The sequence below is a fragment of the Patella vulgata genome, chromosome 8, assembly GCF_932274485.2.
Source record: "Patella vulgata chromosome 8, xgPatVulg1.2, whole genome shotgun sequence".
In the NCBI taxonomy this organism is placed as follows: Eukaryota; Metazoa; Mollusca; class Gastropoda; family Patellidae; genus Patella; species Patella vulgata.
In genome coordinates, this window is record NC_065886.2 from 36,313,856 (window position 1) to 36,329,723 (window position 15,868).

At 33.9% G+C, this 15,868-nt stretch overlaps 1 protein-coding gene across 4 annotated transcripts in view; it reads left to right on the top strand.

The window, feature by feature from the left end:
* The window catches only part of LOC126829529 (phosphatidylinositol 3,4,5-trisphosphate 3-phosphatase TPTE2), a 60,750-nt gene extending 45,116 nt beyond the window's left edge, over positions 1-15,634 (top strand). For all 4 annotated transcript variants that reach the window (XM_056102776.1, XM_056102777.1, XM_056102779.1 and 1 more), the window contains 13 exons: positions 15-146; positions 794-960; positions 1,864-1,928; positions 3,269-3,329; positions 5,345-5,426; positions 6,291-6,441; positions 7,075-7,155; positions 7,744-7,849; positions 8,613-8,710; positions 9,145-9,240; positions 9,684-9,757; positions 11,336-11,480; positions 12,982-15,634. In XM_056102776.1, coding sequence (XP_055958751.1) covers positions 15-146; positions 794-960; positions 1,864-1,928; positions 3,269-3,329; positions 5,345-5,426; positions 6,291-6,441; positions 7,075-7,155; positions 7,744-7,849; positions 8,613-8,710; positions 9,145-9,240; positions 9,684-9,757; positions 11,336-11,450 — 1,228 coding nt within the window. In that variant the 3' untranslated portion in view covers positions 11,451-11,480; positions 12,982-15,634. The remainder of the gene's footprint in view (positions 1-14; positions 147-793; positions 961-1,863; positions 1,929-3,268; positions 3,330-5,344; positions 5,427-6,290; positions 6,442-7,074; positions 7,156-7,743; positions 7,850-8,612; positions 8,711-9,144; positions 9,241-9,683; positions 9,758-11,335; positions 11,481-12,981) is intronic.
* Positions 15,635-15,868: the final 234 nt, after the last annotated feature.

The window sequence follows — 15,868 nt, forward strand, 5'->3', positions numbered from 1 at the left end:
TTTGTATATTTTAGTAAGGAGTTTTTCTACAACTGTTTTGATCTAATTGATATGGTGATAGTAGTAGTATCATTTATAGTTGATATGGTATTTATTGGTATAGAAGCAAATCAACCGTGTAGTGAACAGGGAGCTAACTACGCAAAGTAAGATAATAACATATCTGTTTAATGTTTGTCTTTTACTATTTTATTTTACAATTATATAATATGTATACTCTGCCACATGCATGATACTATTCACTGTAATCAGTTAGACTTAGATCGATTTTAACTTCTCTCGATTGTAAAGTTATTATTGTGTTTCATTTAGTGCCAGAAGGGTTAATAATATGTATATTTATAATGCGCTATAATCCATCCATAAACAGAATGCTCAAAGCGCAACACAAATGTGTCTCTCAAAAATAAAAGTTGGTGGCCGAAAGGTTTAATGCGCTCTAGTTCATAAGGTCTGTCATTAAGTCAGCTGCAGATTTGACATGATTTACAATACTGCAGTTTACTAGTAAGCTTATCTAGTTTAGCATACATACCAGTGGACTCCAAAATAATGGCGCGTAATGTCTTCGGAGTCTTAAGGTTTAATATTTAAGTGATGATATAGGTATTTGTAAAACAAAATAAAAATGGTTGGAGTGCCAAAGTTTAAATTTGTCGTTGATTCCATAAAATAGTTAGGTTTTTAAACGTTAAATATTCAACATGGCGCCCAAGGGGTTTGATATAATATATAGGTACGAAATCTCTTATTATCGTTAGTTTTATTTAGAAACATGATTGTTTTATTTCAGGTTAGTAGTAATAGGTCGAGTGTTCCGTATTATACGTATATTCAGAATCATCTATTTCATTATCGTTCAACATCGACAAGTTACCAAAGCAACCCGACATGTCGTTTCTCAAAATAAACGTAGATATCAAAAAGATGGTTTTGATCTTGATCTGTGTTATATAACAGGTAACGTTATTGTAATTTATTTTTATAATAGAATTTGAAAAACCGGCCCTTAATACACTGTATCCTGGGTATCATTTAATCTTGTGTATCTAGCACTAATTTCTTTCACATTTGTTCGATGATTTTAAATGATTGTTTACAAATTTTTAAACAAAGATTTGATATTGAATGACTGTGAAAGAAATTAGTGCTAGATACACAAGATCAAATGATTCCCGAGTTAAAGTGATATATAGTGGCATATCTATTTGTGTTTTCAAAAATGGGATAAGAATATATTTCCTCGATATTTGTGAGCCTGAATACAAAACAACTAATTGGAAAATTCATTCTAACAACCTCAAAAAAACATATTTCTTGATGAAATCATGATATCTTGCGAGATGTAAATGGAAACCCAATTCCATTTCAAATCTATACATACTACCATTATGAGCAGCTGTGACTGTATCTTACTGTGCTTCAAGATGAGGGGGTTGGGTGGCTGAATGGTCTAGGTGTATGAATATTAGATCTTAAGGTCTGTTATTGAGTCAAGTAGCATTGTTTCGATTCCCAGCTTGTACAAGACAAGAAGTATGGTTGTGTGTCTAACTTCGGGGGTTTCTTTCGGTCCTCCAGTTTCCACCCACATTCTTAAGGCCCCTATTGAGATAAAATTTAACCATATATTTGTGTCAGTGGATCTTAAGCCCCATCTCTCTCTTTCTCTGCTTCATGATGAATAGTCATCTGCCCATTTTGAGGTTGACAGTAGAAATCTCTTATATTTGATAGATTTTCAGTTTCCAAAAAGTAATAATTTCAGTTAAATCAATATTTTAATTGCATTTGAATAAAGATTCCCTGGGAGATTTTTATTTTAAGATGTGTTTTATTAAGTGTGATATATTTTGTTTACAGAGCGAGTTATTGCTATGTCTTTCCCATCAAAAGGTGTCATGGCGTTATACAGAAACCCTATCCGAGTAAGTATGTTTACATTTTCTTCCATATTCATCCCATGTCCAAAGTTAAAATTACTAGAACTGTATAAAGACCATACAAAAAAATTAGTCTAGTTCTCAGACTATCCTTCCTAAAAAATCTGATGCGGAAAGGATGTTTTTGTTTTGCGTTTTTATTCTGTCAAAGGATCCCTACTGGGCTAAATGACTTCTTATAAACATCACATTATGTCTTGTTGTTTGTAGGAGGGAGCCACGATGGCTAAGTGAGTAAGATGCTGGCTCGCCAGCCTAAAGGTCGCAGATTTGCTCCTGGTGCTGGCTGAGAAAGTTCTTTGGGATCTTTCCACGTGGTTTCCCCTTGTCATTGGACAATGACAGCTGTCTAGTCGTTCGGATGGCACGAAAAAACCGACGTCCCATGTACACATTTGTGTGTACATAAAAGATCCCTTGGCAGTTTGATTGATACAAGACTAGGCTGTAGTACCTCTGTCTGGGTAAAATTTTCCTCAAAGCGCACTGCTTGGCGTATAGCCGTCTTCATTAGCCCGATTGTTGCAGAACAGTAGGACGTTAAACCCCATTTCATTTGTTTAAAGCAATGTATGATTGATTATGATATTCATTAACGTTTATCAGGGTGGGGTAGTTGTTAAATGATCTTAAAATACAGATGTGACGTCACCCTTTGATGTTGGCGTACCATTATTTCAAATAATCGTACGGGCAACTTGCCAATAGTACTTTATTCATACCAGTGAGATATTGGACTAGTGTGACGTAAAAGCTCGTGCGGAGTGTCAGTATTTTAAGATGTTTAATGGTCTCGAGCTTACGACATTGCGTAATATATTGTAAAAACATTCGGGCCTACGGCCCTCATGTTGTTACAATATATTACTTAATGTCTCGCTCTCGACCATTAAACAATACATAACCCTAGCTATGGATTCATTAACATTTACTTCCTGTATCTGTCGTAAAATATTTACATGCAGTAATTAAAGATGCATTAGGTAAGATTAGATAAAGAGCTGACAGTTCTCACTATAATAGCTAAAAATAGATAATGAAAGGGAATATGTTGAAAATTTCAGTCAAATTACTTCACTTTGAGCCAAGTTATCTTCGTTACAAAAACACTGTTCACAATACATGTATATTGCAATATGTATTCAGTAGTCCTAGTTGTATCACAATATATTGAATGGTTTGGGTTGCAATACTCTGCACCACAAATCTTCATTTACTCGATTGGTATCAAATCAAATTGATGGCTAATTGTTTAGAAGTAGTAAAACTTTCTACATTCTTTGTGCTTAAATATTTTTTTACTACTTTTGTTTTTATATTTTCAGGAGGTAGCTAGGTTTTTTGATGCCAAACATAAAGATCACTATAAACTATATAACCTATGTAGTAAGTAGAATATTTATATTTCTAATCTCACACTGCTCCATTATATATACCGCCGTATGTAACCCTTGTATACTATTGAATGCACATTAAAGATTCTCTGATTGCTCGAAATAGAAATAAGACATGGCTGTAGCGCGGCTGTCAGGACAAAATGTTCCTTACTAGCCCAGTTTGTGCCATAAAGTATGACGTTAATCTCATTTTGTGTCATTTCAATTTTTTTACGAGCCATGTCATTGAAGCTCTAATCAAGGGAGCCACCCATGGTGGCTCACTGGGGAGGACGTTGACTCGCTAAACTAGAGGTCTTGTGATCGATCCCTGCGTTGGCAGAGCAACTTCAACAGGATTTTATGGTATGGTTCCTCCTTGTCAGTGGTAAGGGACAGGGGCCCGACAAGGGACAATGTATAGTCATTAGGATGGGATGAAAAACCGAGCTCCTGTGTACACATTGACGTGTACGTAAAAGAACCCTTGACAGTTGGAATTCCGAATAAGAGTATGCCATAGCGCCACTGTCTGAGCAAAATATCCCTCATGGTACACTGCATGGTGTATGGTAGGAGCAGAACAGTAGGACATTAACCCTTTCAATGCTAGACGTAAATCCACTGCCTGTGCTAGACCCTTTTTTGAGGAAAAAAGGGAGGTTGGAATTGAATGCCAAGCAGTACTTATGGAAGCTTTAATGAAAAATCTTTTTGTCTGTTGGGATGGGCATGAGGTTGGGCTAAGAGGAAAAAATAGAATTTTGGAAATTTACATAATAATGTAGTCATGTGATGTCATGGCGGCCATTTTAGATTTCTCATTTCTCACTAAAGTTAACACAAAAACAAATTTTTCTCCATGAAATACTTAAAAGATATTGTTTTTTCACTGGATTTTGATAAAGATATATAAAATGAACAAAAATATCAATAGCAGCCATGAGCAATGCCACCACGAACACGCGCATCACGTCTCCCGCTGCCATGACCACGTGCAGATTGCAATACCTTGTTTTTACTTTCACTTTCACTTTCACCCCCAAGTCCCATATCATTATCAATATAGTCAGTCAATAGATCTACACGTTCGGGACTCAGGAATTGCCTACGTCTTTTACGATCCAGCAGGCCAGAATTATTATCAACATCAGAATTATTGTCAGAATCTACTGCAGACACAGGGCTATCGTGTTCACATTGGGCTTGTTCATCATGCACGGGAGACATAGCTAGCTATGGGCGGAACATCGCGCAACAAATCACACACTTCATAATACCAATCACTGTCCTGACTACTATCATTATCAAGTAACTGGAAACGAATTATGTGTATCACCCGCCTCGAAATTGTCCACGTGTTGGTCAGCAAGACGTCATTCACGACTTCGTCGAGAGTGCATCGTCTACGTTGTCACTATGCACTCCGCCATTTTACGGTTTGCCGCTTTGAAACACATGGAAATATGTTCTAGTGTATAGAAAATACAATAGATGGCACTTGCAGTAACGGTACTAATTTTAGCGAGGGCTTTACTGAGTACACGGTAATACCGGGTACGCGCATTTTACCGACATTTTATAATACCCGGTACTACCGGGTATACGCAGTGAAAGGGTTAAACCATATTTCATTTCAACTTTACTCTAATCAAAGGGAGATAACTCCACTTTTAAAACATTACCTGAAAATTGAAGGGTCTCCATGGAAATGCTTGATTGAAATTTCCAGAATTGGATTCTATGCGGTGACATAGCCTGTACCAGCTGAAAATATATTGTCTGCAAAGGATGATAAATATCATGAAATTTGAATTCTTTATAAGTTTGTAAATACTAAAAGGATTTACCAATTTATGGACTGATATTTCTTTTTCAGAATGAATATTCACAAATTATTGTAGTTTATAAGGGATACAGAATGCCTCATATTGAAATCTGAGGCTTTATATCTCAAAAACATTTCTTTTATATCACCAAAATCTTTCTTTTTATTAAAAAATATTGCATTTTTGTTTTCTGTAGGTGAACGAGATTATGATGAAGCATTATTTCACAATCGTGTAGAAAGAGTTTTCATAGATGATCATAATGTACCTAGATTACGGTAATTCTTTTATAATTTATCAATTGTCAAGGCTATAAGTTCAATAAAACAATTCCACTAATTTACCTAAGACTAAGGTCTGACATCCATGGCATATCTTTTTCTTCCAATTAAGAGTACAAAAATACTGTACAACAAATGACAGATCTTCAACATAGAGAAGCAATGAAAATCTGATGGGGAAAAGCTAGGCGAGTTGGGAACATTTCATCAAAACTTTCGTTCCATCCAGGTGTTTGTCGAGAAAATTCCTTGGGATTTTTGGGATGTATGTGCATGCAATTAGTTTCTGTAAAAGTACTTTCATTAAAAATACATTATGGGAGATTAGATAAAGAGCTGGCAGTTCTCACTATAATAGTTAAAAACTAGATAATGTAAAGGGAATTTGCTGATAATTTCACTTAAATTGATCCACTCTGAACCAAGATTTTAGCGATTGAATTTTGGGCCCAGTCTAGATAATCATTACTAAAGTCAGAAAGATAAAAAAAACATAGTCTTGATTATCCATTTTTTGATATCAGCAGATCGGGTTCTAATCTAGTAAATATCGCAGGCTAGCGATGCCATCGAGAGTTGATTATGGTCTGGATAAGTTAAATAATGTCTAATTAATAATTTAGATAACATTTCAGGTCTAAAGAAAGACCTGCAATTGGCAGATTTAGCTCTTGCATAATGTATGTTCAATATTATTGGTTATAAGCATTTTAGGGACTCAAGGGGATGGGCGGTGGGCATACTCAATAGCCAATACCTACCCAAAGTAATTTGGTAAGACACCGATATTGAATTAAATTTTTGGCAAAAAGTTTTGCAACCTCCTGGAATATGTGTAATCATGGCTTACTGATATTTCAGTGATATGATAAAGTTTGCTGATAGTGTGAGACTGTGGATGTCTGCTGATAAACGCAACGTTATAGCTATACATTGTAAAGGTGGAAAGGGACGAACAGGAACCATGATCTGTTGTTGGCTCGTTGATTCAGGTTTATTCGAAGAAGCAAAGGTAAGACATTTTTATTTTGTTATGTAAAGACAGCTAGCAGTTATCTGCTGGTAATAGGACTGTGATTTAGCTACCGGTAGTAATAATTTCTTAGTGGAATTTTATAACCCATTCCAACCTTGGTACAGATAGGCCATGTTAGTCGATCAGTCTGGGCACTGGATTCTTTACTAAAATTTCCTGGGTTCGATATAAACCTTTAAGATTTTTCAAGCCTGGCTTCACATCTCATGGGTGTCAGGGGTATGTCTATTTGATTAGATGGTAGACAAAACATGTTCTGTGTATACCTGTAACAGCATGTTAAAGATCCCATAAGCAAAGTTAAAGTAAGCTGTGGTCTATCATTGAGTTAAGTGGCATAGTTTCCATTCCCCGTTTGTACGTGACAAGGATTAGGGTCACCTTCCAAACTCATGGGTTTTCTCTGGGTCCTCCGGTTTCCTCCCACTACCAAAGACCCCTACACACAGGCGAATTATAAAAAATAAAATTGAAGTGAAGTGGACATTAAACCCCATTTCTTCATTAGCCTTGTTGGTGTTGATAAGTAGGCCACGTTCAACCCCAGTTCAATACACACATAAATGTTGACCCCTACATATTATCCTTTATTTTAAATCTTTGTTACAGGAAAGTCTGAATTATTTTGGGGATAGAAGAACTGATTTAAGTGTTGGTTCAACATTTCAAGGAGTCGAGACACCCAGTCAGGTTTGTTGAGTAGTTTCTATTTACTTTAGACCATATAAAAAAAAATCTTCTGGTACTCAGAGAATCAATTGTCACTCAAAAAGGGCTGCATGAGTCGTTTTTATTCAAAAAATAAAAAATATCTATAATGCCTTGGAATATGTTGTAACTCATTGTTGTGAGAAGTCATTTATCCCAGTAGGGATCCTTTGACAATAAAATAACAATAATAAAAACCTCCCTCTCGCATTAGATTTTTGGTAAGGATTGTATGAAAAACAGAATTTTTATTGGTATGGCCTTATCTCTTTTTATATATTGGTCTATTTATCAACTGATTCAGGTCCAATTCTGAGTAACTGATAGTAGAAAAAGCTGGTGACCATAGTAACCGGTAATGAAAGGTTTAAACCTGTATTTCAAACGTATGTAATATAAAATGTTTGTCCTGTTGACATGTTGATTATTTTAGAGTCGGTATATTGGATATTATATAATATGTTGATTATTTTAGAGTCGGTATGTGTGATATTATAAGTTGACATTTTAATTGTTTTAAAGTTGGTATGTGGGAAATTATGAAATATGTTGACATGTTGATTATTTTAGAGTCGTTATGTGGGATATTATGAGAAGATGAAGAATGAACACAATCGAGAGTTACCACCAAATAAGAAACTACGAATTAAAACTGTTAAAATCGAAGGATTAAATGGTAAGTCTATTCTTGTCCTATGTATTTATTTGAACTTTATTTACTGAGCTACCATGCCCCACCCTCTCCCCAAAATACTGAGCAAAGATACCCCCCCCCACCATACCGAGCAACGATCACCCCTCACTATTCTGAGCAACCATGCCCCCCCCACCCTGCCCTCCATACAAACATTCACATAGCTATGCCTAATGTTCCTTATCGGTTTGAGGCATTTGACTGGTATTGGTAGAAATTTGAATTTATTTAGCCAATGAAAGAAATGTATAGTTTCAGTGCACTTAGACAACAGTAAAATAATGAATAAATTTTAAAACACGTACCATACTATATGAAGCATTTAGCAAATTATTGAAATAAAATTGAACCTTATGTTAGTCCCGAAATTACCTAGTTTGTATCGAGTGGACATAAAACCACATCTCTCTTCATCTAAATTTGGCACTGCATCCCAAGAGAAAGAAGATTATCAAGTGTGTGGACCAAGCTCTTGGTTCAAAACCTGCTGTTGCTATAGAGGTGGATCGATTTGATAATAGGGAGCATCAGTGCTTCAGTGAGTAAGACACTAGCTCGCAAGCCTGGAGGTCTCGGGATCGCACCAGGAGTTCACAGAGAAGGTTCCTCTGGACTTTCCATCATGGTTTTCCCTTATCAGTGGTGCAGGACACTGTATGTCATATGCTCGTCTTTCTTAGCCGAGTCGGTGCAGAAAAGTAGGGCGTTAAACCCTGTTTCATTTATTGAATGATTTGTATTTTAGGTGTTGGGAATGGAGACGGAAGTGATCTAGGAATGGAGATTAGACCTGAAGGAAATCTGATATGGGAGTGTCAATTTGGTCCCAACATCAACTGTCAGGTAATATTAAAACATTAACCATTTTCAACTTCTACTTTTATTCTGTACAGTTTCCCAGCTTAATCCACACTCAAATTAATTATTTACCATTTAATTAGGAAAACAAAACCAAAATATCAAAGGTAGGTTATCTTCCGACTTGGATTCAATCAGATTAAAAATAGTCCATTAAAAAATGTTGCCCATATCATCTGCAGAGGATGCTCAGTGCTGCAAAATTTCAATTCATCATACCTTTGTAAATGCTGAATGGAATTGGAGCATGTTCTGCAGTTAAGGATTAAATATGGCTATAATGGATTTTAAATGTTAGATAATGAAATGAAAAAAATGTAATAACAGCTTGCTTTCTCCGTCCGTATTGGGAACAGAATGGGACAGAATCATTAGATGCATTTGTGTGTTAAAATTAAATGATATTTGTTTTATTTTAGACAATGAAATATTCTGATAATAACAGTATAGTTGTAGAATTACAGAACAGTCCTGTTATAGAAGGGGATATTAAAATCATGTTCAGATCTAACAACGTAAGTATATATATATCCAAAAACATTAGCAAAACCATAGGCTGCACTAATTTTTTTCAAGGTAAAGGATGAAAAGATAAAAGTCATGCTGACACAAACTGATTTCAACACTGGTTTAAAAACAATTTAAAGTACTTTTCGCCTGTCTTGGTATAATAGATTATCAAGATGCATACCATTAGAGGTTTGATGGACACCAAGTACGAAAACTCTTATGATAGTAGGAATAATTCATGTATGGCGGGATCGATTCCGAGAGAACTTTCCTCTGCAATATCCAACTTGATTTCCCCTTGTCATTGGTGCAGGAAGATAGGGCCTCGCAACAAAAAGGTTAACCGGTGTAAGCCTACTCATTTCTGTGCACGTAAAAGAACCCTTGGTGCAGAAATGTAGGACGTTAAACCCCATTTATGTTAATTTATTTTTAATTTGTTTTCTAGAAATTGGTACCATTAGGTTATGACAAGTGTCCTTTCTATTTCTGGTTTTACACATCGTTTATAGAAGATCACAAGTAAGTATTGTATACCAGTTATATCAAACAAAACAAAGTCCAGATATATCAAACAAAACAAAGTCAAGATATATCAAACAAAACAAAGTCCAGATATTCAAACATAACATCATTCAAAATTGTTTAAAATTCTTTACATCAGTTTATAATAGTGTTGTCTTTTTGTAGAAATTATGGAATCAAAGCCTTTTACTATTTATTAAAGAAAATAAAACATAATTAGAAATATTTAATCCTAGGACATACAAAAAATAAAACCAGGTAGGATTCTTGATCGTAAAAACATGATATTAGCAAAACAAAAAAAAATAAATCAAAAATTTTTTAATTATAAGATACCAAATAACAAAGGGATGAAAATTGTAAAAAAATGAATCAAATACTAAATCACAGGATATTATAAAAATATTTTAAATATTTCCAATTAAAATATCATTAGAATACCAATTAAAACATGGTAAAAAATACCAATTAAAGTATGGTAAGAAATATCAATTAAAACACGATTCAAATACTCAACAAACATGATTCTGATACTTGATAATGATTCAAATATTCAATAAAACACAGTTCAAATACTCAATCAAACATGATTCAAGTACTCAATAAAACACAATTCAAATACTCAATAAACTTGATTTGAATACTCGATAAAACACGATCCGAATACTCAACAAAACTCTATTCAAATACTCGATAAAACACAATTCGGATACTCAATAAAACACAATTTGGATACTCAATAAAACACTATTCAAATACTCGATAAAACATGATTTAAATACTTGATAAAACATGATTCAAATAATCAAACACTATTCGAATACTCGATAAAACACTATTCGAATACTCGATAAAACACTATTCGAATACTCGATAAAACACTATTCGAATACTCGATAAAACACAATTTGAATACTTAATGAAGCACAATTTGAATACTCGGTAAAACAAGATTCAAATTCTCAATAACACATGATTCAAATACTCAATCAAACATGATTCAAATACTCAATCAAACACTATTAAAATACTCAATAAAACACAAATCAAATACTCAATAAAACACAAATCAACTACTCAATTAAATATGATACTGAAACAAGTGTTTGTTCTTTTAACAATTTTAAATGATGTTTAGAAACATGTTTAGAAACAAACATCAACTGATAATTGTTTATTTTTCACTGTGTATTAAATATACATTAGCAAAGAGCTAAATCTGCCTGTTGCAGGCCTTTCTTTAGGCCTAAAATGTTATATAAACTATCAATTAAACATTAATTAACTTATCCAAACCATAATTAACTCTGGATTGCAATCCAATCTGCTGCTGAACGCTCATTGATGATTAAGTCCAAAAATGGATAATTGAGACTATGTTTTTTATCGCACCGAATTTAGTAATGATTATCGAGGCTGGGCTTAAACTTCTAAAGATATAATCTTGGTTCATAGTGGAGCAATTTGAGTGAAATTTTCAACATCATCAGTTTTTAACTACTATAGCAAGAAGAGTCATCTCTTTATCTGATCTCCCATAATGTATCTTTAATGTTAGTATATTTGTATATTTAGATTAATTCTACCTCGAGATGAGATTGATAATCCACACAAGAAGAAAGTACAGAAGATTTTCAAGGAGAATTTTGCCATAGAATTAACTTTTGAGGATGTAAACGAAGAATTATGATCATAAAGAGATTAGATAATTTGTATTAAGGTACGTCATCTGGTAGTGCCAATAATATGGAACTCTAGGGAGCCGCGGTATCTCATTGAGTAAGATACTGGCTCGCAAGCCTGGATGTCTAGGGTTCACTGATCACTCCCTGTGTTAACCGAGAAAGTTCCTCAGGATTTTCCGGCATGATGCCCCAAGTTGTCAGTCGTGCAGGGGGCCTGACAAGGACAGCTGTCTAGTTGTTTGGATGGGACAAAAAAACATTGGCATGCACGTAAAAGAACCCTTGCGACATTTGGAATTTGATATATGAGTAGGCGGTAGCGCTGCTGTCCAAGCAAAATTTATCTCAGCATATACCTGTTTTGATGAGTTCAGTGCAGAAAAGTAGGATGTTAAACTCCATTTCATTTCATTTAAGTACACCTCAAAGCTTCACAATGTTTGGAAACTATCAAATCCAAACTAAAATCTCATATGTTTGAATCCTATTATAAAGAGTGAACTATAAAATTGAACAGCTAAACAAACCTGTTTGGATGTAATACGTGCAATACAGATATTCATTATTATTAGACTGAATGCTTATAGTAAACTATAAACTGTTTTTGAATTGAAGAGCTAAACAAGCCTGCGCGATGAGCATATTGTTTGGATGGAATGCATGCAATATAAATATCTATTATTATTGGACTATATGGGGATACTTTAATTGAATTGAATTGAATTCTTTCAATCTCTTGAAATGTGTCCATTGAGTAAACACCATAATTTCAAGCGACAAGAATGAGCAAACTGAATGTGACATTATTTCCACCAATCACAATAGTTGAAACATTTGATTATAAATAACAATTATGCCGCCAGTCTTTTTAAGGAACTGGTAGAACTTTGACAAGTAGTAACTCACCGTCACTCGATTGTAGATCCGTCTAAGTCGGAATATTTCGGACTGACAATCAGGACCGGGGCAAATCCTCAAGTATAGGGCATAGGATTGTTAAATGTGAGAAATTAAGAAGACATTTTAAATATCTAAAAACAGATGAAATAAACTTTTGTTCAAATTAAATATAAATCACCCACATAAATTAAGTTTGGTTACTCAGTTGGAAAATCTGATTAAAATACAGATCTATATTTCGTTTCTTTTTTTTTTTTATACTTTCGATGGCCTCTACTACATAAAAATCTGACCGGTTGTAGCGATAGGTCGCGTCAGAGGTCATACAAGCGGCTTTTGACGTTATGACGCCAGACATTTGATTAACCAATCAGCATTGATGTTACTAGTGGATTACCCACAGTTGGGTACAAAACACACCTAAAGCTCTCCGTAACAGACCGTTTCATTGGCTAATTCCTCATACCATCCAGAACACGTCAATGATAACAACTCTTCCAGATCCTAGTGTAGTAAAGACAAGTTAAACGAAATTTTGAACTATTAAAACGAAATGAAATAAGATCTGTGTTTTAATCAGATTGTCAATTGAAATGACCTGTTTGTGTAAGTGATTATGATTTTGTTTTATTTCAGATTGTTTTGTTTTAGATTTTGGGTAGTCAACTACCTGGAGAAGTCAGCAAGAATTCAAGTGGCCTAAAGAACATATATTTTTTACGTACTTAATCATAGTTTTTACGCACATCCAGCACAAGAAGTACATGTTTATATCTCACAGTGTGTCGTTATATAATACTCATCAAATCATTTTAAATCACCATGGACGTCATCTTGTCATCTCATATGATAGAAACGTTTCTTCTATTATATGTAGAAAGGTCTGAATACAGGAATTGTTGACTGTTTTGAATTTATTTTGAACCAAATGAGAAGTGATATCAGGTGTTCTTGAAAGAATGAAAATATCCAAACTCATGCCCAGATTTGTCTTGGTAGTTTTCTAGATATATATCGTCAAGTTCAGAATAAAGTCTGGATCATCATAATGCTGCCACTTATCCCAGAAAGTGGGTTGAAGCTGTAGGATTGGTTGAAAAAATAAAAACTTAAATTTCAACCAATGTAAAGGTCAGAATAAGGCCCAGATTGTCATAATGCTGCCATTTATCCCAGAAGGTGGGTTGAAACTGTCTGATTGGTTGAAAATATTCAAATAAATTCAAATTTCAATCAATCATATGCTAATACTAGTCTTGTTTAATTCAACCCATCAAGCTTATAGATAAGCTGATAATCAAGTGTTTGTATGGTGAATTACCTATGATTGGTATGATATTACATGTTAGATATATGTACCGTTTGTTTGATCAGGGTGGGGTGATAAGAGACATGTATATTACATGTATATATACCTCTTGAGACCAGTGTGGGGTGATGAGAGACAAGGTGTTACATGTGTGTACCATCTGCTTTATCAGGGTGGGGTGATAAGAGACAAGGCATTACATGTATATATACGGTCTTGAGACAAGTGTGGGGTGATGAGAGACAAGGTGTTACATGTGTGTATCTGGGAGACCAGTGTGGTGTGATGAGATTATGTTTATACGGTCTGTGAGACCAGAATGAAGATGGGTGATGAGGTACATGTGAAAAAAGTATTTCAATGGAACACTTCAGCTGTATGATATTGTCTGAATGTGAATTTGTTTTTCTATGAGATTTGAAGTCATACTTTGTTTTTGCAAATGGCATCTTGATAAAAATTTGTGATTTGTGTATGGAGTTATCCCCCTTGTTATATTCAGCCCACGGCAGGGATTAGTGATACTTTCTTTTCTTATTAAATTTGAAAAAATTAATCTAACTGTTAACAACTCCCCCCCAAAAAAATATATATAAAATTGGCTGACTTGTAGGCCTATGTAAAGATTTCATAATTATTATTATTATTATAAACTCTGACAAACAGAAATGGTATCATTTGTAGTTAGTACAGGTATGTTCATGTTTTGTTAAAAATTGTACATTTCACTTATATTTATAATACTGTCAATTTGTATAATATTTACATGTATATAGTAAGTCATGCATAAAATACTCATGTTTACCTTCTATTCTTTTGTAAGAATCAAAAACATATATTTATTTATTGTCTTATTATTATTATTATTATTATAGATACATCAATTGTGTTACATAGATCAAACTTTTATAAAACATACATCAATTATTGTGTTATTACAATTATTATTATTGTTATAAATCATACCTTTACATATGGATGAACTGAAGTCACATAATTGGACACATATCTCAGGCCAACCTGATTTAATTTTCAGTTCTTCACAATTTTTTTATAAATATTATTTGTCCAATGGATATGGAGTAAAGAATTAGAGACCTATTATGTATATTTTCTTTAAAAATATGTTTCCAAGGGCATGCCAATTTCAATTTGTTCTTCCTGAAGCCTTATTAAATATTTTTTATATATATTTCTTGGAAACATATAAAAAAAATTATTTAATAAGGCTTCAGGAAGAAAAAATTGAAATTGGCATGCCCTCATCGAAGACAGGCACAATAAAAAATCACAAAATATTTCACATGCACAAATTATTGTTACTGTCATGATCTGTTTCTTTGTCTTTTCTTCTTTTTTTATATAATAAATCTTATGTATTAAACAATATCACAAAGACCAATATAGCACGTAGTTTAAATGTAAGACATTCCATTAAACCGATTTCCTACTGTTTACATTAGTTTTAAATAATATTTCATATTTATTATCTCATAACTTGTTTTTTTTTATTGGACAGAACCATTATAATTTCCTACTCAGTGACTAAGGCGCTGGCTCACTAAAATTGTCGTTCTGGGGTTGATTCCATTTTGGCCGAGAAAGCTCCTCGGTATCTTCTAGGCTTGTTTCCCATTTGTCAGTGGCCTTGCATTGTAAAGACGTCTGGTTATTCGACTTGGACAAAAACAAAACAAGATCCAGCCGTGTAGGCCGGGTGATAAAATTGAATGTTTTAATAAATTCCAATAAAAATAAAAACGGTGTTTACGCCCAATTAGGTGTTGTTAAGCTGCGCGCCCCATATTAATGATTATGCTATTGTTATCATTGAATTGCATATTATTATGTTGAACATAATATATGATGGTTATACTGAACATAGTGACACATTATACTGAACATATTATATATAATTTTACACGTTATATTGATCATATATCTCACAAATTTAATTATAATAAAATATTTCTACAAGTATTCCCTAGTTTTTGGTTTTATAATTTTCACGGGTTAAAGGGTAACAAATGGTGTTTTCCGACTGAATCCAAGTTAAAGATTTACCGGATCCTTATAGGCTTTAAATTCGAGATTTTCGGCGTGGTTGCCCCTTGTCAGTGGTGTAGGATGGAAGGCCTGGTAGGGGACAACGTATAGTCGTTCGGGTGGAACGGAAATCCGAGACCCCGTGTACACGTCTTGCACTTAAGAACC